A 23,170-nucleotide genomic window follows, 5' to 3' on the forward strand; every position below is an offset into this window, starting at 1 on the left:
ACATGATGACATTCTTATGATGGCACAGCGATAATTCATATGAAACTGTTAGCAAGCATAGGCGCTGGAACACCGCTCCTCCAATTAGGATCCAGGATCCAAACAACCAGTTTATAATAATAATAATAAAAATGTCATATTGACTATGGTTGAATAATGAAGGATAGTTACCTGTAGCCAGTTCTATTTTATATGTATATTGTGCCTTGGATGCAAGTAAAAAAAACAAACAAACACGTATTTATTTTTATGTACATGTTGTGTGCACTCTGACTGTTTCATTCACTACTGTCCAGGCTTGTAGCATACTACTAATTTCTAATATTTTCTCATTAGGGAAATCTATAAAATATGTGAAAGAAGAATTATGATTATTCCCAGTAACTGATTAGAAAAATTGTTGTACCGTCACTCGCTTTTGTTAACTGACAGACTGGATAACCAATTACAGTGTAGAGTTTTCTGATCAGCCAATAGTCGTATGGGGAGTGGCGTCCTGCTTTCGGATGACCCAATGGGAGAAACGAGGAGGTGTCGTTTGGTGACCCTAGCTAAACATATTCGCCCACTGCTGTGTCCGCTGCTCCTGGTTTGCTAACGGCTACAGTAGCTAGCTTTATATATATTTTTAAAAATCCGTAAACAACAATAACATATCATCAAATTATGGAAGGCCGTGGCTACAGTTCAGGTATGTATCAAAATATTCCAATGGGTTTATATTTTCACTAGGTTATTCATGTTCACGATGTTATATTACTAACGTCAGCTAGCTAGCTAATTACTTACAAGCTAACGTCAGCTAGCCATTCAAGATGGCTAGCAAGCTAAAATAGTAACGTTATTTTGTACATTATACATTGTCATTTTACAGAACCGGTAATGCCTGTAATATGTAGCTAGCTGTGGTTTATATAGAAAGATAACGCCACAGTCTTGGTGTGTAATCTCATTAAAATGGAGTCCGTCTGCCACGACTTGAACTCACAATAGCGTTAAGAAAATGGCCGCCATATGCCGTTTTTCTACATTCCCCCTCCAGAGAATACGTTCCCCACAGCCCTTCACGTGTATGTAACTAACGTTAACGTACTAACTAGATATGATTGCCACCGTTAACGGTATAGCTAATGTTTTTTTTTTACCAAACGGGTTGTAAAAGTGCAAGGTTGCCGAATAGTTAACTAACGTTAGTTAGCGAAGTTAGTTGGTTAGCTAACAGGTAAGTTAGCGGGCTAACTAGTTTCTTTGTTGTCAAACGTTCACCCGTGTGAATTCATTAGCTAGCTATGCTACGCGTGTGTACGTTATTCTGATATGCCACATTGCGTTATACAACCCGTTTTGGAGTGCGTGTAGATAACCCTTTAATTTGAAGCCTCTCTTTAATCTGTTAGGAGGATACTCGAGCTGGGGAGGAGGGTCGGGGAGCCGAGGTAAGAGAGAGAGAGAACGTACTGAACCTGTTAACACCAGTCTAGAACATTACATATCTGAATTGCCCAAGAATATGTGCCAGCGATTCTAGTTGAATAAACAGTAACACTACACCACAGAATGTTAGCTGGCACCTTGCTTGGGGAGGACAGGCTCACGGTAATGGCTGGAGTGGAATTAGTTGAACATATCAAACACATCGTTTCCAGGTGTGATGCCATTCCTTTCACTCTGTTCCTGGACATTGTGTGCCGTCCTCCCCTCAGCAGCCTCCTGTGCTTTAAACATAATTGATTGTGTTGACTTATCATATTTACAAAATGCACTTAGCCAAAGGCGCCCATATCAAAATTATTGGAATTTAAAGGAGGTAGCCTATGATTTTGGCTCATTTTTTATTCCGGTAGCTAGCTAGCTACACCTCTATACCCCTGCCTGTAAACTGTGTGATCCTCACCTTATCTCTGCTCTCCCCCGAGGCTCAGACAACTATGACCCGTATGGAGGGGGCTACAAGGACTCCATGTCAGGGATGGGGGGCTACGGAGGGGGGCACAAGAGGGGTCTCTCTGGGAGCTCTCTGTTGTCGACGGGGACCAGTGCAGACGCTGTCATCGCTAAGATCAACCAACGCCTTGACATGCTGACCCAGCTGGAGGGAGGCATGAAGGGTGGGGGGCGCAGCGACAGGTAACACACACAGATCTCTAGCTGACATGCACACACTTTTTTCCCCTGGCTGGTAAAGGTGTCCGCATGCTTCTCAGCCCAAAGTGTCCGGAACAGCTCGTGCATATATCATGACGACATTTTTGTGGTCTTCGGTACATTTCCCCCTGGGTTGTTCTGTCAAACAGTATCGATTCTTCAGGAAAGTCTTTGTCATTCAACGAGAGATGATGATTGGTTTTCAAGCAAATTCTTTCAATGAGAAATACTGCACAAGACATCTTAGTTACGTGTAAAATTGACTATGATCTCCTCTGCAAAAAAACAACGTAAACATTTGATATTCCATGAGTTATTAGATTAACTCTTGACTATTTTGAGGGAGTGTATACTGGCTACGGCGCCTCAAAATGGACAGACTATTTCCGCGTTTCTCATTTTTCAAGTGAATGTCTTAAGGGAGTATGCGACCACACTCGTTCAGTTCGCCAACTATTATAGCTAGCACCAGCCGAACTGAAGCAAGCTAACACCTTAAACTCTCCCCTGGTTTCAACTCGCCACACACACGTATTTGCACTCAAGATCAATCACGCACCTTCACACAGTTGTGTAGTCTGCCTTTCCAACACTATACATACACACTCTCAATCATTTGACCTGCGCCTCTCCTGTGTTTTCCACACATCTACAGCTAGCTGTTTTCCATATCAATCCTCCTTTCTCTTCACACCTCAATCACCTCACAATGCTGCCACACCCTCGCTCTTCCTGCTTGAATCACCTCCCAATGCTGCTGCCACACCCTCTCTCTTCCTGCTTGAATCACCTCCCAATGCTGCTGCCACACCCTCTCTCTTCCTGCTTGAATCACCTCCCAATGCTGCTGCCACACCCTCGCTCTTCCTGCTTGAATCACCTCCCAATGCTGCTGCCACACCCTCTCTCTTCCTGCTTGAATCACCTCCCAATGCTGCTGCCACACCCTCGCTCTTCCTGCTTGAATCACCTCCCAATGCTGCTGCCACACCCTCTCTCTTCCTGCTTTAACCTCTCTGGGATATGTGGGACGCCAGCGTCCCACCTGGCCAACACCCAGTGACAATGCAGAGCGCCAAATTCAAATAAATTACTATAAAAATGTAACTTTCATGAAATCACACATGCAATACACCAAATTAAAGCTACAGTTGTGAATTCAGCCCACGTGTCAGATTTCAAAAATACTTTACGGCGAACGCAAACTATGCTATTATCTGAGGACAGCGCCCCAGCAAACATTATGTCCCATAAACATCACAAATGGTTATTTTGTTCGATTAATTCCGTCGATATATATGCAAAATGTCCATTTATTTGGCGCGTTTGATCCAGAAAAACACTGGCTCCTACTTTTCTAAAACAACTTTAGGTGAAATTGAAGACGGGATTAACTGTGTTCAAAACCGGAGGAAAACAAAGTGGAGCCTCTAACAAAGAGTACACTGAACAGTGCACCGTTCTGAACGGTGCTACTTATTCATTTCTCAAAGGAAAAACCTCAACCAATTTCTAAATACTGTTGACATCCAGTGGAAGCCATAGGAACTGCAAGAAAGTCCCTTTACAAATCTGGATTACCAATGAAAATTCAATTGAAAAGAGAGTGACCTCAAAAAAAACATCTGAATGGTTTGTCCTCGGGGTTTCACCTGCCAAATAAGTTATGTTGTACTCAGACATGATTCAAACAGTTTTTGAAGTTTCTGAGTGTTTTCTATCCATATCTACTAATAATATGCATATCTTAGCTTCTGGGCCTGAGAAGCAGGCAGTTTACTTTGGACACGCTTTTCATCCAGACGTGAGAATACTGCCACCTATCCCAGAGAAGTTAATCACCTCACAATGCTGCTGCCACAGCCTCTCTCTCCCTGCTTTAATCACCTCACAATGCTGCTCCACAGCCTCTCTCTCCCTGCTTTAATCACCTCACAATGCTGCTCCACAGCCTCTCTCTCCCTGCTTTAATCACCTCACAATGCTGCTCCACAGCCTCTCTCTCCCTGCTTTAATCACCTCACAATGCTGCTCCACAGCCTCTCTCTCCCTGCTTTAATCACCTCACAATGCTGCTGCCACAGCCTCTCTCTCCCTGCTTTAATCACCTCACAATGCTGCTCCACAGCCTCTCTCTCCCTGCTTTAATCACCTCACAATGCTGCTCCACAGCCTCTCCCTGCTTTAATCACCCACAATGCTGCTCCACAGCTCTCTCTCCCTGCTTTAATCACCTCACAATGCTGCTCCACAGCCTCTCTCTCCCTGCTTTAATCACCTCACAATGCTGCTGCCACATCTCCCTGCTTTAATCACCTCACAATGCTGCTCCACAGCCTCTCCCTGCTTTAATCACCTCACAATGCTGCTCCACAGCCTCTCTCTCCCTGCTTTAATCACCTCACAATGCTGCTGCCACAGCCTCTCTCTCCCTGCTTTAATCACCTCACAATGCTGCTCCACAGCCTCTCTCTCCCTGCTTTAATCACCTCACAATGCTGCTCCACAGCCTCTCTCTCCCTGCTTTAATCACCTCACAATGCTGCTCCACAGCCTCTCTCTCCCTGCTTTAATCACCTCACAATGCTGCTCCACAGCCTCTCTCTCCCTGCTTTAATCACCTCACAATGCTGCTCCACAGCCTCTCTCTCTCCCTGCTTTAATCACCTCACAATGCTGCTCCACAGCCTCTCTCTCTCCCTGCTTTAATCACCTCACAATGCTGCTCCACAGCCTCTCTCTCTCCCTGCTTTAATCACCTCACAATGCTGCTGCCACAGCCTCTCCCTGTAATCACTACATACCACCCACATATTTCCTGTCCCCGCCCTCCTTAGCTAGCCCCTCCCCCTGGACACGACTAGGATGTAACGGTAAGGGTTACAGGGTAAATATCCAATGTATTTCGGTTGGGGAAACATTTTCATTTAAAGGGTAAACTCATAAGGTTGGTTTTGTAGAATTGGGAACCATTTTTTCCCCCCATGGGGATTTTCAGACCTCAAGGATACGTATTGCTTCAATTTGCTGAAACATAACATGTTAAGGATAAGTAGTCTATTTCTCCGATTCCAGTCCGTTAGTTTGGGTAACACAAGTAGGTTTAGTCTAAACCTAGAAGGTAGCTAGCTGTAGTTAGGGGGTTTTAACTGTCGTTGAAGTAATGATAGTAACTATCCAGATGAGCCTCTACCTGGCTCCTCCCACCCAGCACTAGAGATATGAGCCTCTACCTGGCTCCTCCCACCCAGCACTAGAGATATGAGCCTCACCCTGGCTCCTCCCACCCAGTATGTTGTCCTGGGTGTAGTTGGTTTGTCTTCATTATACTGTCATGCTTATGGATTCCCATTCATATACCCAGGTAGATCCCTCACCACCACAGTCACGGTTCCCAGACACGGGGAAGTCAACAGCAGGTCGTTATAGTATACTGCCCCCCCAGTGTCATGGAGGTAGAAGTGCAGCACCCACAGATCCCCCAAATGCACTCCCCTGTCTGATCTATCTGACTCAGAACAGACAAATACACCAACATGTCCACCTCATCCTGACTCTCTGTGTCTGAGCGGGAGGTTGCTCGAGGGGGGAGGAGAGAGGGAACGAATGCCGGTGACAACAACCAAGGTTATATTTTGGCTGAGGCCCCACCCTGTAAATGCACAATGAACACCAACTAAATGTGCCCCCCGCCCCCTCTGTATTGTGGTACAGTCTAATCACCCCCACATGCAATTTGCCACATGGAACAGTCCTGTTTCTATAAGGCTACTCTTGTCTGTCTCTGTGACCCATGAACCAACCCTGATATTCTGTACAGCTCCAGCTCTGTCCCCACCTCCACCTCACACGGTGAGACCTCATCTTGACTAGAAAGGGAGTAAACCCCCCCTCCCCCACTACTGGGGTACCAACCAACCCCCCCTTTGACCTCAGAGAGAAGGGTGGGGTGGATGAGAAATGGGGAATGCTCAAATGTGTGTAAACCAAATGTTGACAGAGAAAAGCCTTCCTGCCATGAATGCCTACATCAAGACTCAGCAGCGTTGGGATTGGCAGAAACATTCTGCATCATTATGACATCACTAATGTGGCTCATCATCTTGGGGGGAAACATGTCATAGAGAGAGAGGAGTAAAAGGAGGGGAAGAGAGATTCCCTCCCTCACTCTCTGCTCGTTCTACCACTCCCTCCCTCCCCCTTTTCGCAGGTTTGACCAATACGAGTCCTTCGACTCGCGGGGCCCCTCCTCCCTCCCCTCCCGGGATCTCTACAGATCCGGTAGCTATGGTTACGGCGATGGCCGAGGGGACATGACCCAAAGAGCTTCAGGCTTCGGAGGAGGTGGTGGTCTAGGCTCAGGCTTTGACAGCTCCTCCTCCTACGGAGCTGCTAAGATGCAGCGGCAGAACATGAGAGACTCCTTCTCCAGTGGCCAAGGAGGAGGAAGCTGGGCCGGAGCAGGCCAGCGCTCCCCGAGGAGGGGGGGAGGCCGCGGAGGGTTTGGAGGCCGCCGATCCGACCCCACTCCCATGGGTGGAGGTGGTGGTAGGATGGGTGGAAGAGGAGGAGGCCGGGGAGGTGGCGGTCACTCCCCTGGGGGTAGGGGTAAGCTCCCATCCCTCCTGGGGCACCGCATGCCCTCCCAGACCGGGGCCTTCCACCAGTCCGCTCAACAGGGCCGGGTCCCTGGGCACCAGGACTTCCCCGGGCGCCACTTTGGAGGGGGCCCCCAGGGAGGCCACCAGCGCGGGCGCAAGAGGCCCCTCAACCGAGTAAGTACCCTACCGTACTGCCCGCCAGTCTGCCAGCCCCACAGCAGGGCATGATGACCTACCAACCCCCCACCCCTGTTCATCAACCCCCGTACCCCCTAAACGCTCCCCTACCCTGCCTACAGTGCTAAGGGACTGGGGAGGCGTGGATATAATTGACATGACAACTACCCCCCCCAAACTCATAGTTTGGTCATCATACTATCGCCCCCAGTCCCTATTCAATATAGCCACAAATGCCTCTTTGATTGAACCGAACTGTCCCCCTCCCATTGAAAGGAAACTGCCCTGCTCCAAGAAATAATGGCCTCTACCAACACCACCCAGCAGAGATCTGGACCAAACTCCATTATAATGTCCGTTCTCTGGGTTTTAATCTTCTGTTTTTATTTTGCCTGGTTCTGCCCCTGAAGGAGGCCTTATGGTAATAGTGTAGATATGTCAGGGAGTCCACTGAAAGTTCCTTTTGAGAATCTATTGAAAAGTCTATTATAGTAATGGTGAAGGGATCCAAGTTAAAGATGGAAAAAAAGTTATTATTAGTCTCCTGATAGTCCCAAAATGTTTTGCATGTCAGCAATCCCGTTTTGAAGATATTTGACTTTGAAGAAGCAGTGTCACTGGCCACGTCACCAATGTGATGATGATGTCCCCCAGCAGCAGCAGCAGCCTGGTGGTGGTCAGCGTGACGGTCAGAAGAAGAGAAAACAGACTCTGACCGCAGCAGATGAACCAGAGTCCAAGATGAACAAGACAGAGAGCGCAGGTGGAGAGACCGCTGAAGGTACCACACACACACAGAACAGACGACAATGTCCACACACAGTAACTACCCCTATGCACTGTCTGACCGGACTGTCTTTCTGTCTCTCTGACAGAACCAGCAGAGAACAACGGTGAAGAAAATGAGGTGAGGAGCTGCTGTGACTTAACCAACACATCTGTGTGTGTGTGACCATGTGTGTGTGACCATGTGTGTGTGTGACCATGTGTGTGTGTGACCGTGTGTGTGTGTGTGACCGTGTGTGTGACCGTGTGTGTGTGTGACCATGTGTGTGTGTGTGTGACCATGTGTGTGTGTGTGTGTGTGTGTGTGTGACCGTGTGTGTGTGTGTGTGTGTGTGACCGTGTGTGTGTGACCGTGTGTGTGTGTGACCATGTGTGTGTGTGTGACCGTGTGTGTGTGTGTGTGTGTGTGTGTGTGACCATGTGTGTGTGTGTGTGACCATGTGTGTGTGTGTGTGTGTGACCATGTGTGTGTGTGTGTGTGTGACCATGTGTGTGTGTGTGTGTGACCATGTGTGTGTGTGTGACCGTGTGTGTGTGTGTGTGTGTGTGTGTGTGTGTGTGTGTGTGTGACGTGTGTGTGTGTGTGTGTGTGTGTGTGACCGTGTGTGTGTGTGTGACCGTGTGTGTGTCAGTACTCATTTAGTTTCTCTCCTCTCCAGGCAACCAAAGCCCCAGCTGATGGAGAGAAAGGTAAGATGGATTCATCTCCTCTGTTATTAGACCTCCTACTATCCTCTCTTCATCAACTGGCCCCTGTTCTCCTCCTCTTCCTCCTCCCTTCATCATCAGGCCCCTGTTCTCCTCCTCTTCCTCCTCCCTTCATCATCAGGCCCCTGTTCTCCTCCTCTTCCTCCTCCCTTCATCATCAGGCCCCTGTTCTCCTCCTCTTCCTCCTCCCTTCATCATCAGGCCCCTGTTCTCCTCCCCTTCCTCCTCTCATCATCAACTGGCCCCTGTTCTCCTCCCCTTCCTCCTCCCATCATCAACTGGCCCCTGTTCTCCTCCTCTTCCTCCTCCCATCATCAACTGGCCCCTGTTCTCCTCCTCTCTTCATCAACTGGCCCCTGTTCTCCTCCTCTCTTCATCAACTGGCCCCTGTTCTCCTCCTCTCTTCATCAACTGGCCCCTGTTCTCCTCCTCTCTTCATCAACTGGCCCCTGTTCTCCTCTCAACTGGCCCCTGTTCTCCTCCTCTCTTCATCAACTGGCCCCTGTTCTCCTCCTCTCTTCATCAACTGGCCCCTGTTCTCCTCCTCTCTTCATCAACTGGCCCCTGTTCTCCTCCTCCCTTCATCAACTGGCCCCTGTTCTCCTCCTCACAAAACGACTATCAATTGTCTCCATGAACTTGCCCAGTGATTTTAAAGTAATGATAATTAGTGGACATTTAGAAAACATTGTAATGAGATGGGACAGTAGCCTGCTACGGTGCGTTTCCATTGAACTGTGTTGTCATAGAAACAAACAACACATTCCCATCTAGTGTCTTGGAGGTGTTTCCATGATCTATTTAGTCTGCCCTCCCACCTATCTGTTTCATGTCTCAGGTGGGAGGGCAGACAGGCTACCTGTCTGTTTCATGTCTCAGGTGGGAGGGCAGACAGGCTACCTGTCTGTTTCATGTCTCAGGTGGGAGGGCAGACAGGCTACCTGTCTGTTTCATGTCTCAGGTGGGAGGGCAGACCTGTTTCATGTCTCAGGTGGGAGGGCAGGCTACCTGTCTGTTTCATGTCTCAGGTGGGAGGGCAGACAGGCTACCTGTCTGTTTCATGTCTCAGGTGGGAGGGCAGACAGGCTACCTGTCTGTTTCATGTCTCAGGTGGGAGGTCAGACAGGCTACCTGTCTGTTTCATGTCTCAGGTGGGAGGTCAGACAGGCTACCTGTCTGTTTCATGTCTCTCAGGTGGGAGGTCAGACAGGCTACCTGTCTGTTTCATGTCTCTCAGGTGGGAGGGCAGACAGGCTACCTGTCTGTTTCATGTCTCTCAGGTGGGAGGGCAGACAGGCTACCTGTCTGTTTCATGTCTCTCAGGTGGGAGGGCAGACAGGCTACCTGTCTGTTTCATGTCTCTCAGGTGGGAGGGCAGACAGGCTACCTGTCTGTTTCATGTCTCTCAGGTGGGAGGGCAGACAGGCTACCTGTCTGTTTCATGTCTCTCAGGTGGGAGGGCAGACAGGCTACCTGTCTGTTTCATGACTCTCAGGTGGCCTGTGAAAGCCAGCATGGACAGAATGCAATAATTGACTAATGAGCCATATTCTAATAATTCTCATATGCCAAAGTGTTGCCATGGTGAAACTTGCACTACTGTAGATCTGGAATAATTGGATGGTGAAACAGGAAGACCAGAGATGCCTCGTCCCTGATTGGCAGATGAGTGGCAACCCTGATTAGAAGCACCTGCTGCTCATTGGTTGTTCCCTACAAATGCTGTTTTGAAGATTTCTTCTTCTTTTTTTTACCGACACACTGAAGAAGGCTGCAAAAGCGGGAACGTCTGTGTACGCTATCCTTGATGCAGTGAAAATAATAGAAATTGGAACATTTAAGTACGCTTGATTTAACAAGTGTTTAGAATTAAATGTGGCGTCTAGCTTCTAGTTTGCTACGTGATGACATCACATACCTTAAATTATACTTGTGGGAAAGTTTCCTTTTCCGCTGTAAAGAAAGTTGGACTACAGAGAGATTGTTGAGCAGAGAACATTTCTCCTTTCGCTGCCGTTTCTGTATTTGATATTTTGTTTTTGCCAAATGAACCTGGGTCAATGCAAACCTACCGACAGTCTCTCTTTCCTGCTCCGCTCTTCTTTTATTCAAGCTGGGTGACGTTTCACAACTCTAGATGTCATTTTCAATAGACTGCCCCTCTCCTTGCTTCCCTCCCTTGCCTGCTTCCCTGTTACCTCCTCCCCCTCCTCTCTTTCCCAGTCTCCCCCTCCTCTCTTTCCCCGTCTCTCCTCCTCTCTTTCCCCGTCTCCCCTCCTCGCTTTCCGCGTCTCCCCCTCCTCTCTCTCCCCGTCTCCCCCTCCTCGCTTTCCCCGTCTCCCCCTCCTCGCTTTCCCCGTCTCCCCCTCCCTCTTTCCCCGTCTCCCCCTCCTCTCTTTCCCCGTCTCCCCCTCCTCTCTTTCCCCGTCTCCCCCTCCTCTCTTTCCCCCGTCTCCCCCTCCTCTCTTTCCCCGTCTCCCCCTCCTCTCTTTCCCCCGTCTCCCCCCTCCTCTCTTTCCCCGTCTCCCCCTCCTCTCTTTCCCCGTCTCCCCCTCCTCTCTTCCCCCGTCTCCCCCTCCTCTCTTTCCCCCGTCTCCCCCTCCTCTCTTTTCTCCCCTCTCTCCCCCTCCCCCTCTCTTTCCCCGTCTCCCCCTCCTCGCTTTCCCCGTCTCCCCCTCCTCGCTTTCCCCGTCTCCCCTCCTCGCTTTCCCCGTCTCCCCTCCTCCTCTCCCCCCTCTCTCCCTCCTCTCTTGCCCCCGTCTCCCCCTCCTCTCCTTGCCCCCGTCTCTCCATCCGTCTTCATCTCCAACTGTAACCTCTCCTCTCTCCCCAGTGGTGTCAATGCAGGAGGAGATCTCTCAGATGAAGAAGAAGCTCCAGACAGGGAAACAGACTCCTCCCCAGGACAAGGTCCCCAAAAACAGGAGGAAGAGGGGCGGCTTCCTGGAAAGGTCAGGGGTCACACTAACACCCAAAAGTCAAACCCAGAGGTCAGTTATTACAAAATACATCTCTTAATTTCTCTTCTGTCTAATTTTCTTCCTTTTCTGTCTCTCCTTTACATATCTTCTCCTCTCTCTCTTCTCTTTCTCAGAGGTCAGAGTTATTATACAGAATCTTCTTTTCCTAAATACAGTGCCTTCAGAGAGGATTCATACCCTTTGACTTTTTCCACATTCTGTTACAAAGTGGGATTAAAATTGATTTAATTTTTTTTTTTAAATTGTCCATTACATGTTAGAATAACCTTTTGTCAACTTGCTTGTTGATCATTGCTAGACAACCATTTTCAGGTCTTGCCATAGATTTGAAAGCAGATTTGTGTCAAAACTGTGACTCAGGAACATTCACAGTCGTCTTGGTAAGCAACTCCAGTGTATATATGGCCTTGTGTTTTAGGTTATTGTCCTGCTGAGAGGTGATTTCCCAGTCTGTTGGAAGCAGACTGAACCAGGTTTCCCTCGAAGATTTTGCCTGTGCTTATCTCTATTCCGTTTCTTTTTATCCAGAAAAATTCCCCAGTCCTTAATACAAGCATACCCATAACATGATGCAGCCACCACTGTGCTTGACAATATGGAGGGTGGTACTCCATAATGTGTTGCATATGTCCCAAACAACATTGTATTCAGGACCTAAAGTGAAATGCTTTGCCACAATTTTTGCAGTATTACTTTAGTGCCTTGTTGCAAACAGGATGCATATTTTTGGAATATTTTAATTCTGTTCAGGCTTCCTTTTCACTTTTTCAGTTAGGTTAATATTATGGAGTAACGTTCGTTGATCCATACCCGGTTTCCTCTTAAGTTCTGTGACTGTAAAAGTCACCATTGGCCTCATGGTGAAATCCCTGAGCGGTTTCCTTCCTCTCCAGAAACGTTAGGAAGGACGCCTGTATCTTAGTAGTGACTGGATGTATTGATACACCTTCCAAAGTGTAATAACTTCACCCTGTTCAAAGGGATATTCAGCATATGCTTTTTAAAATTATTTTTTATCTACCAATCGGTGCCCTTTGAGGCATTGGAAAACCTCCCTGGTCTTTGTGGTTTAAATTTACTGTGCGATTGAGTGACCTTACAGATACTCCTGAACTTAATTGTACATGTGGGGTACAGCGATGAGGTAGTCATTCAAAATCATTTACTGTGCGATTGAGTGAACTTACAGATAATTGTACATGTGGGGTACAGCGATGAGGTCGTCATTCAAAATCATTTACTGTGCAACAGTATTATTACACACGGAGTCCATGCAAATTATTATGTGACTTGTTAAGCACATTTTTACTCCTGAACTTAATTAGGCTTGACATAACAAAGGGGTTGGATACTTATTGACCGAAGACATTTCAGCTTTCATTTTAAATACATTTGTAAAAATGTCATGAGACATCATTCCACTATGACATTATGGGGCATTGTGTGCAGCAGGCCAGTGACAATAATACATGTCATCCGTTTTAAATTCAGGCTGAAATACAATGTGGAACGAGTCAAGTGGTGAAAACTCTCTGAAAACTCAGTGAGGGCAGAATGACCTGTCTACTCTCCCCTCCCGCTCTCTCCCCCCGCTCTCTCCCCCCCGCTCTCTCCCCTCCCTCCCGCTCTCTCCCCTCCCCCCGCTCTCCCCCCCCCTCTCCTCCCGCTCTCTCTCTCCCGCTCTCTCCCCCCGCTCTCTCCCCTCCCTCCCTCCTCTCTCCCCTCCCTCCCCCTCCCTCCCGCTCTCCCTCCCGCTCTCTCCCTCCCTCCCTCCCGCTCTCTTCCCTCCCTCCCGCTCTCTCCCTCCCTCCCTCCCTCCCTCCCCGCTCTCTCTCCTCCCTCCCCTCGCTCTCCCCTCCCCGCTCTCTCCCTCTGTCTCCTCTCCTTCTTTTCCTAAATATTCTCTGAGGGCAGAACGACCTCCTGTAGTCTTTCCTCTGTCTCTGTGAATGGATGGGGGGATAATGCATTACTCAACACTAACCACTTAGCTGTAGTTTCACTCCCCACACCGTCCAACATATCTGCCTCTGATTGGTCCGGCAGGCTTGTGGTCTGACGGTTGTTCTGTGTGGTCGACAGGGTGACGTTTGCGTGCTCGGTGTGTAAGTTCCGTTCATTCTACCACGAGGACATGGCAGCCCACCTGGAGAGCAAGTTCCACAAAGATCACTTCAAGTTCCTGTCCAGTCAGCTGTCCAAACCCACCACAGACTTCTTACAGGTAGACACACACACACAATCAAAGGCGAACACACAGGCATACACACACACACACACGCACACACGCCGACACACACAAAGGCAGACACACACACACACCCAATCAATCAAAGGTGGACACACACAGGCAGACACATGCAGATGGGAACATTCACTCAATCTTCTGTAAGATTCCCGTGTGTTTTGATCGACCCCCCCCCTTACTGTGTGTGTCCACACCAGGAGTACCTGAACAACAAGTATAAGAAGACAGAGCAGAGGACCAGTCAGATGGAGAACCACTGTGCTGCCATCTGTCAAGTCTACAAGGAACAGGACCTCACCAGGCGTAAGGACAGCAGTGTGTTTGTGGTGTCTACCAGGGTTTCCGTTTGTCGCTAATAGCAGGCTATTGTGACATAATGCATTTGAACTTTCCCACCAAAATACCAGTGGATAAACTGGTGATTTAAGATCAGACGGCTGTTTGTTGTTGCTGATTTAAGATCAGACGGCTGTTTGTTGTTGCTGATTTAAGATCAGACGGCTGTTTGTTGTTGCTGATTTAAGATCAGACGGCTGTTTGTTGTTGCTGATTTAAGATCAGACGGCTGTTTGTTGTTGCTGATTTAAGATCAGACGGCTGTTTGTTGTTGCTGATTTAAGATCAGACGGCTGTTTGTTGTTGCTGATTTAAGATCAGACGGCTGTTTGTTGTTGCTGATTTAAGATTGTTGTTGCTGATTTGAAGATCAGACGGCTGTTTGTTGCTGCTGATTTGAAGGTCAGACGTTTGTTTGTTGTTGCTGACTTTTTAAGATCAGACGGCTGTTTGTTGTTGCTGATTTAAGATCAGACGGCTGTTTGTTGTTGCTGATTTAAGATCAGACGGCTGTTTGTTGTTGCTGATTTTAGATCAGACGGCTGTTTGTTGTTGCTGATTTTAGATCAGACGGCTGTTTGTTGCTGCTGATTTGAAGGTCAGACGGCTGTTTGTTGTTGCTGATTTAAGATCAGACGGCTGTTTGTTGTTGCTGATTTTAAGATCAGACGGCTGTTTGTTTGTTGCTGATTTTAAGATCAGACTGTGTTTTAAGTTTGTTTGTTGCTGCTGATTTTAGATAAGATCTGATTTTAGACGGCTGTTTGTTGCTGCTGATTTTAAGATCAGACGGCTGTTTGTTGCTGCTGATTTTAAGATCAGACGGCTGTTTGTTGTTGCTGATTTTAAGATCAGACGGCTGTTTGTTGCTGATTTAAGATCAGACGGCTGTTTGTTGCTGCTGATTTTAAGATCAGACGGTTGCTGATTTTAAGATCAGACGGCTGTTTGTTTGTTTGTTGCTGCTGATTTTAAGATCAGACGGCTGTTTGTTGTTGCTGATTTTAGATCAGACGGCTGTTTGTTGTTGCTGATTTAAGATCAGACGGCTGTTTGTTGCTGCTGGAGTAAAACATGTCCGTTTGATAAGACCAGTTATTGCGCAACAACAAACTACTTTGTAATGAGCTGGAGGCCGTATGAATATTTTGAAAACATGTACTTCATTCATTCTGTGAAATGTGTTTCACTACATATGGAGGCATGTCTTACCTCGCTTCCAAGTAGCCAGAATCCAACCAAACGTAACAGGCAGTTATGTGATAGACTTCCTATTGCCATTGAAACCAGTAGCCCTTTTCTCCTGTTCTATTGGTTTTCAAATCAACTTTCAGGTTTAAAGTTTGGAGAACATTTTCACCTTTAATTTTTTTTTTTGTGTTACATTTATAACACAACATTCCATGTATTCTCGCATTTGCAGACTAGTGTTTATAGAGCTTATTATTCCTCATGTGGTGATTGGATAGACATCATTTAGCCTAATAGTCGGCCTTAGAGTAGACACAGGCAATATATTACATTTGTTTTCTCTTTTCTTTGCACAGGAAAATGTTGGCCTTTTTTTTTCATAAACACATTTCATGCAATTCTACCAGACTTTAGAGACATTAGCAGAGAGACTGGAGACATTAGCGGAGAGACTGGAGACATTAGCGGAGAGACTGGAGACATTAGCGGAGAGACTGGAGACATTAGCGGAGAGACTGGAGACATTGGCGGAGAGACTGGAGACATTGGCGGAGAGACTGGCGACATTGGCGGAGAGACTGGCGACATTGGCGGAGAGACTGGCGACATTGGCGGAGAGACGGGCGACATTGGCGGAGAGACGGGCGACATTAGCGGAGAGACGGGCGACATTAGCGGAGAGACGGGCGACATTAGCGGAGAGACGGGCGACATTAGCGGAGAGACGGGCGACATTAGCGGAGAGACGGGCGACATTAGCGGAGAGACGGGCGACATTAGCGGAGAGACGGGCGACATTAGCGGAGAGACGGGCGACATTAGCGGAGAGACGGGCGACATTAGCGGAGAGACGGGCGACATTAGCGGAGAGACTGTGTTGTGTACGTACTGTGTGTGTGTTGTGTACGTACTGTGTGTGTGTTGTGTACGTACTGTGTGTGTTGTGTACGTACTAGAAGCACAAGCATTTCGCTACACTCGCATTAACATCTGCTAACCATGTGTATGTGACAAAATACAATTTGATTTGTGTTGTGTACGTACTGTGTGTGTGTTGTGTACGTACTGTGTGTGTGTGTGTGTTGTGTACGTACTGTGTGTGTGTGTGTTGTGTACGTACTGTGTGTGTGTGTGTTGTGTACGTACTGTGTGTGTTGTGTACGTACTGTGTGTGTTGTGTACGTACTGTGTGTGTTGTGTACGTACTGTGTGTGTTGTGTACGTACTGTGTGTGTGGTGTACGTACTGTGTGTGTGTGTTGTGTGTGTGTGTGTGTGTGTGTTGTGTATGTACTGTGTGTGTTGTGTACGTACTGTGTGTGTGTGTTGTGTACGTACTGTGTGTGTTGTGTACGTACTAGAAGCACAAGCATTTCGCTACACTCGCATTAACATCTGCTAACCATGTGTATGTGACAAAATACAATTTGATTTGTGTTGTGTACGTACTGTGTGTGTGTGTGTGCTACTCTTCTGTGGAACAGGGTGGATTTGTAAAGGTTTTCTCTGTGTTTTTCTTCTCTGCTGGTCCAACTGTTTCCCTGTTTCTCCCTCTGTAACAGAGTTGGGTATGGAGCACTTCATGAAGAAGGTGGAGGCAGCACACTGTGCAGCCTGTGACCTCTTCATCCCCATGCAGTTCTACGTCATACAGAAACACCTCAAGTCCCCCGACCACAACTTCAACCGCAAGGTCAGTACACGACACAGCTCAGTGTATAGTGACTGATACCAGGTCAGTACACAGCTCAGTGTATAGTGGCTGATACCAGGTCACTACACAGCTCAGTGTATAGTGACTGATGCCAGGTCACTACACAGCTCAGTGTATAGTGACTGATACCAGGTCACGACACAGCTCAGTGTATAGTGACTGATACCAGGTCAGGTCACGACACAGCTCAGTGTATAGTGACTGATGCCCAGGTCAGCTCAGTGTATAGTGACTGACACAGCACAGCTCAGTGTATAGTGACTGATACCAGGTCAGTACACGACACAGCTCAGTGTATAGTGACTGATACCAGGTCAGTACACGACACAGCTCAGTGTATAGTGACTGATACCAGGTCAGTACACGACACAGCTCAGTGTATAGTGGCTGATACCAGGTCAGTACACGACACAGCTCAGTGTATAGTGGCTGATACCAGGTCAGTACACGACACAGCTCAGTGTATAGTGGCTGATACCAGGTCAGTACGACACAGCTCAGTGTATAGTGACTGATACCAGGTCACGACACAGCTCAGTGTATAGTGACTGATACCAGGTCAGTGACTGATACCGACACAGCTCAGTGTATAGTGGCTGATACCAGGTCAGTACACGACACAGCTCAGTGTATAGTGGCTGATACCAGGTCATACCAGGTCACGACACAGCTCAGTGTATAGTGGCTGATACCAGGTCAGTACACGACACAGCTCAGTGTATAGTGGCTGATACCAGGTCAGTACACGACACAGCTCAGTGTATAGTGGCTGATACCAGGTCAGTACACGACACAGCTCAGTGTATAGTGGCTGATACCAGGTCAGTACACGACACAGCTCAGTGTATAGTGGCTGATACCAGGTCAGTACACGACACAGCTCAGTGTATAGTGGCTGATACCAGGTCAGTACACGACACAGCTCAGTGTATAGTGGCTGATACCAGGTCAGTACACGACACAGCTCAGTGTATAGTGGCTGATACCAGGTCAGTACACGACACAGCTCAGTGTATAGTGGCTGATACCAGGTCAGTACACGACACAGCTCAGTGTATAGTGGCTGATACCAGGTCAGTACACGACACAGCTCAGTGTATAGTGGCTGATACCAGGTCAGTACACGACACAGCTCAGTGTATAGTGGCTGATACCAGGTCAGTACACGACACAGCTCAGTGTATAGTGACTGATACCAGGTCAGTACACGACACAGCTCAGTGTATAGTGACTGATACCAGGTCAGTACACGACACAGCTCAGTGTATAGTGGCTGATACCAGGTCAGTACACGACACAGCTCAGTGTATAGTGGCTGATACCAGGTCAGTACACGACACAGCTCAGTGTATAGTGGCTGATACCAGGTCACTACACAGCTCAGTGTATATTGACTGTAGGGCAGGATGAGACCAGGTCACTACACAGCTCAGTGTATATTGACTGTAGGGCAGGATGAGACCAGGTCACTACACAATATAAACCTGCTTGGTTGGATACAGAAGATTTGGAGGAACAAGTACTTTTTTATTACATTTTTTTGCTCTGCCCTCCCTGACCTTTCCCCCACTGACTCCTGTGTGACCTTTGATTCCTGTGTGACCCCAGGGTATGATGGAGCAGTCTAAGAGGGCCAGTCTGTCAGTGGCTCGCAGCATCCTCAACCACAAAATCATCGGAAAGAAGCTGGAGAGTTACCTCAAGGTACACAAACACCCATCTCACACAGAACCCCCCCCCCCACCACCTTAGAAACACTGACTCACTGTGCCTCACGTACTCGTTCACTCACAATCTCTCTCTGACCCTGCCCTTCCTCTCTCCTCTCTGCAGGGTGAGAACCCCTTCCTCGGTAACCAGGACGACCAGGACCCAGAGGACTCTATGATTATGGAGGTGTCAGAGGCTGAGCTGACCAATGAGAGCCTGGCGGAGACCACCAAGGAAGAGGCGGGGCCAGAGACGACGCAGGAGGCCACCGGGGCTGATGGGGTAGAGGAGGAGAAGATGGAGGAGGGGGGAGTGGCGGTAGCAGACGGAGGGGAGGAAGAGGCGCAAGTAGAGAAGCCAGCGGGAGGAGAGGGGGAGACGCAGGGTGAGGAGGAGACGCAGGGTGAGGAGGAGACGCAGGGTGAGGAGGAGACGCAGGGTGAGGGGGAGGCTGAGGGAGAGCTGGAGCAGGTAGGAGAGGAAGAGGAGGAAGGGTTTGAAGTAGGAGATGAGTTTGGAGAGGAGGATGAGGGAGTGGAAGGAGAGCTGGGAGAGGAAGAGGAGGATGAAGGAGTGGGAGGAGAGGATGAGGGTGTGGCGGTAGAGAAGAAAGACGAGGATGCTGACGTGGTCGTCATAGAGTGACCTTTACCCTCAATGACCCTTTGACCTCTGGACCAATTAATACAGCCCTCTCTCCCCTGTCCAGCCAATCCCACTCTACCCCTTCCACAAACAGCCAATCAGATTCATTCATACTTATCGCCCCCCTCCATTCAGAACTGAGACTCACTAATATACTTCTGATACATCTGTTTTCATATATAGTTTCTCTTCTGTGTAAGTAGACTTTTTTTGTTGTGCCTTTTGAATCTGTCGGTCTGCGTTGGGATATTTTGACAATGTTTCAGTGGGTAGAGGACCGTGAACTTAGTGTTATTGATATGACACACCCCCTACCTGGTATTACTACTGGACACACTCCCTGTCCGTCATAGCTAGATTCCTAGGAAGTCTGAGCTGATTGGTTCGTCTCTTATCGACTCCTCCCAAACGTGCAAAACTTATTTGAAATGTATTTGTTGGTGTGTTTAGATTGAAAGACGGGGCAGGATTTAGTTTTACAGACGGTTGCTGTTGTCATCCATGTTCTTTTTTGGACAGATGAGAATAAATGTTTAAAATGTTTATCTGTTGGTTTGGTTTCTTTGTTGAACTGATTTCTTCTAGCCTGATCTCAGATATTTGTGCTTTTGACAATTCCATTGCTGTTGTCAAGACACAAGACAAAGAATTATAGTCGGCATGATCGCACAAACAGACTGGCTGATGTTCTGGGTTTAGATAAGAATACGGTCAAGGGTCAAATTCTTTCTTTACACACATGGTGAAAAGGCTCAGGACAACCTGAACACGACACTGTAAATCCAATCATTCACATTGAGTGCAGCAGGATGGCGGCAGGCAGTGGTTAGAGCGTTGGGCCAGTAACCCGGAAGGTTGCTGGATCCAATCCCCGAGCTGACAAGGTAAAAATCTGTCTTTCTGCCCCTGAGCAAGACCGTTAACCCACTGTTCCCCGGGCGCTGAAGACGTCGATTTAAGGCAGCCCCCCCACACCTCTCTGATTCAGATGGGTTGGGTTAAATGCGGAAGACATATTTGTTGAATACATAGTTGTTTAACTGACTAGGTATCCCCTTTCCCTGATCAAAGTAGTGTGTTGTTTAAAAGGGCTTTTGGCAGTTACTACATACATTTTTGGACTTCTAAATGAACATGTACCCATTAATTCATGAAGAACATCACTTCTAAATGAACGTGTACCCATTAATTCATGAACATCACTTCTAAATGAACGTGTACCCATTAATTCATGAACATCACTTCTAAATGAACGTGTACCCATTAATTCATGAAGAACATCACTTCTAAATGACCGTGTACCCATTAATTAATGAAGAATATCACTTCTAAATGACCGTGTACCCATTAATTCATGAACATCACTTCTAAATGAACGTGTACCCATTAATTCATGAACATCACTTCTAAATGACCGTGTACCCATTAATTAATGAAGAATATCACTTCTAAATGACCGTGTACCCATTAATTAATGAAGAATATCACTTCTAAATGACCGTGTACCCATTAATTAATGAACATCTCTAAACGCCTCCATGAGCTTTTAGTTCAGTTGTCATACCTCCATGAGCTTTTAGTTCAGTTGTCTGACCTCCATGAGCTTTTAGTTCAGTTGTCATACCTCCATGAGCTTTTAGTTCAGTTGTCATACCTCCATGAGCTTTTAGTTCAGTTGTCTGACCTTATCAGAATCCAAAATATAAGCTTATTTTACTCCAATGTTTAAAACTATCATTTTGATATCATGGATGGTCAGTCCTTGCATCCATTGCTCTATGAATTTGAGTGGTTATATTTCTGCAGTCCCATCCCTTGGCTTTTTACTGAAACAGGAGCAGGCTTTGTTATTTCTGCTACTTTAAGGTCTCGTCTTAATGTAACACTGCATTCTGCATAATACAATCTTGTTGACTGTGAGGACCATGAATCAACTAAAAGGAAGGAACAAGTGGGCTGTATGCATCAGTGAATTTAAAGAAATCCACAGATTAGGGCCGAATGAATTTCACATGACTGGGAATACAGATATACATCTGTTGGTCACAGATACCTTAAGAAAGGTAGGGTTGTAGATCAGAAAACCAGTCCGTATCTGGTGTGACTTCCATTTGCCTCATGCAGCGCAACACATCTCCTTCAAATAGAGGTGATCAGGCTGTTGATTGTGGCCTGAGGAGTGTTGTCCCACTCCTCTTCAATGGTTGTGCGAAGTTGCTGGATATTGGCAGGAACTGGAACACGTCGATCCAGAGCATCCCAAACATGCTCAATGGGTGACATGTCTGGTGAGTATGCAGGCCACGGAAGAACTTGAACATTTTCAGCTTCCGGGAACTGTGAACAGATTCTTGCGACACGAGCCTTGCATTATACTGAAACATGAGGTGATGGCAGCGGATGAATGCCACGACAATGGACCACAGGATCTCATCACGGTATCACTGCATTCAAATTTCCATTGATAAAATGCAATTGTGTTCGTTGTCCATAGCTTATGCCAGCCCATACCATAACCCCACTACCACCACGGGGTGCTCTTTTTTACAACTTTGACATTAAAAAAGGGAGATACTTAAGTCAGTTGTACAACTGAATGCCTTCAACTGAAATGTGTGGTGTTGTCACAAAACTGCACATTTAGAGTGGCCTTTTATTGTCCCCAGCACAAGGTGCACCGGTGTAATGACCATGCTGTTTAATCAGCTTCTTGATATGCCACAGGTGGATGGATTATCTTGGCAAAGTAGAAATGCTCACTAACAGGGATGTAAACCAATTTGTGCACAAAACTTGAGAGATTTAAGCTTTTTGTGCTTATGGAACATTTCTGGGATATTTTATTTCAGCTCAGGTAACATAGGACCAACAATTTACATGTTGCGTTTCTATTTTTGTTCAGTGTAGGATCAGACACCGCCTGTCCCTATAATATAATTTTGATCTAAAAGACCTGAACTCAGAGGATTGATACTACCAAAGATTGTCTATTATATTGACAAGATATTTGAGTGACCGTTTTAAAGATGGAAGACAGGTGGGAAAAGTCGAGATCAGGTGGGAAGGGAAAGGGGGATACCTTGTCAATTGCACAACTGAATGCATTCAACCGAAATGTGTCTTCCGCATTTAACCCAACCCCTCTGAATCAGAGATGTGTGGGGACTTGCCTTAATCGACATCCACGTCCCGGGAGTAGTTGTTGTTGGGGGTTAACCGTCTTGCTCATCGGCAGAACGGCTGATTTTTTTCCACCTTGCCGGCTCTGGGATTCGAACCAGCGACATTTTGGTTGCTGGCCAAACCCTCGTAGCCAACGTCAGGGCAGAAACATGTGTGAACAACAGTCCATAGAGATCGATAGCAGATTCATCATTGTATCTGTGCCACTATAGTGTCTGTGAGGGCATGAGCAGCGCCATTGAGGCCATCTCCATTATGAAGTAGTTATTTTTTTGTTCATTAGCGGACTGCTCCCAATTCATAGGAATCACCCCCCAGGTGGCTTCTTTAAAATGGTGGAAGCCCTCAATGGCAATGCTAAAACGGTTTATATCCATGATGAGTCTTCTATCGCTATGACAACAGGCACAACTCCAATAACAATGTTTTGCCATGTGCGTCCATATCAGTGCATTCATGAACAATTGAACCATTAACAAACTTCTATTTGATCAAATAAGCCTCACGTAGCAAATGAGCAATGACATGTTTTGTTGACCAAATTCGGCACTAATTGACCTCCAAACAAACATTTCTCACTTCGTGGCATTATTTTCGTGTATACATTTTGGGAGGAGTAAAACCTCTCACTTCGCCTTTTCCTCTCTGATACTACCATACTTGTGATTAATTGACCACTAGGTGGGGGGCTCACTCCACTATAGGTGGAATTAATTGCGTTTCTTCAAGGTATAATTTACCATAAC

At 47.1% G+C, this 23,170-nt stretch overlaps 1 protein-coding gene and 1 long non-coding RNA gene across 6 annotated transcripts; both read left to right on the plus strand.

Annotated features, from left to right (window-relative positions):
- The first annotated feature begins 542 nt into the window (after window positions 1-542).
- Window positions 543-19,784, plus strand: akap8l (A kinase (PRKA) anchor protein 8-like). 5 transcript variants are annotated; one of them, XM_065001021.1, is made up of 13 exons: window positions 543-691; window positions 1,398-1,436; window positions 1,917-2,127; window positions 6,356-6,920; window positions 7,578-7,704; window positions 7,799-7,830; window positions 8,369-8,399; window positions 11,251-11,407; window positions 13,481-13,622; window positions 13,844-13,949; window positions 16,735-16,865; window positions 18,495-18,590; window positions 18,720-19,784. In XM_065001021.1, exons 1-13 carry the CDS (start codon window positions 667-669, stop codon window positions 19,239-19,241), a joined length of 2,184 nt encoding a protein of 727 aa, XP_064857093.1. In that variant the 5' UTR covers window positions 543-666; the 3' UTR covers window positions 19,242-19,784. The 5 variants fall into 5 exon arrangements, with proteins under 5 accessions (XP_064857093.1, XP_064857096.1, XP_064857094.1 ...); XM_065001024.1 differs by having other exon boundaries at window positions 11,251-11,368; XM_065001022.1 differs by having other exon boundaries at window positions 7,581-7,704.
- Window positions 14,362-16,016, plus strand: LOC135560034 (uncharacterized). Its single transcript, XR_010458650.1, has 2 exons — window positions 14,362-14,580; window positions 15,023-16,016. It is a non-coding gene; the product is annotated as an uncharacterized LOC135560034 (long non-coding RNA).
- Window positions 19,785-23,170: the final 3,386 nt, after the last annotated feature.

This window comes from Oncorhynchus nerka, linkage group LG15 (assembly GCF_034236695.1).
Source record: "Oncorhynchus nerka isolate Pitt River linkage group LG15, Oner_Uvic_2.0, whole genome shotgun sequence".
NCBI lineage: Eukaryota > Metazoa > Chordata > Actinopteri > Salmoniformes > Salmonidae > Oncorhynchus > Oncorhynchus nerka.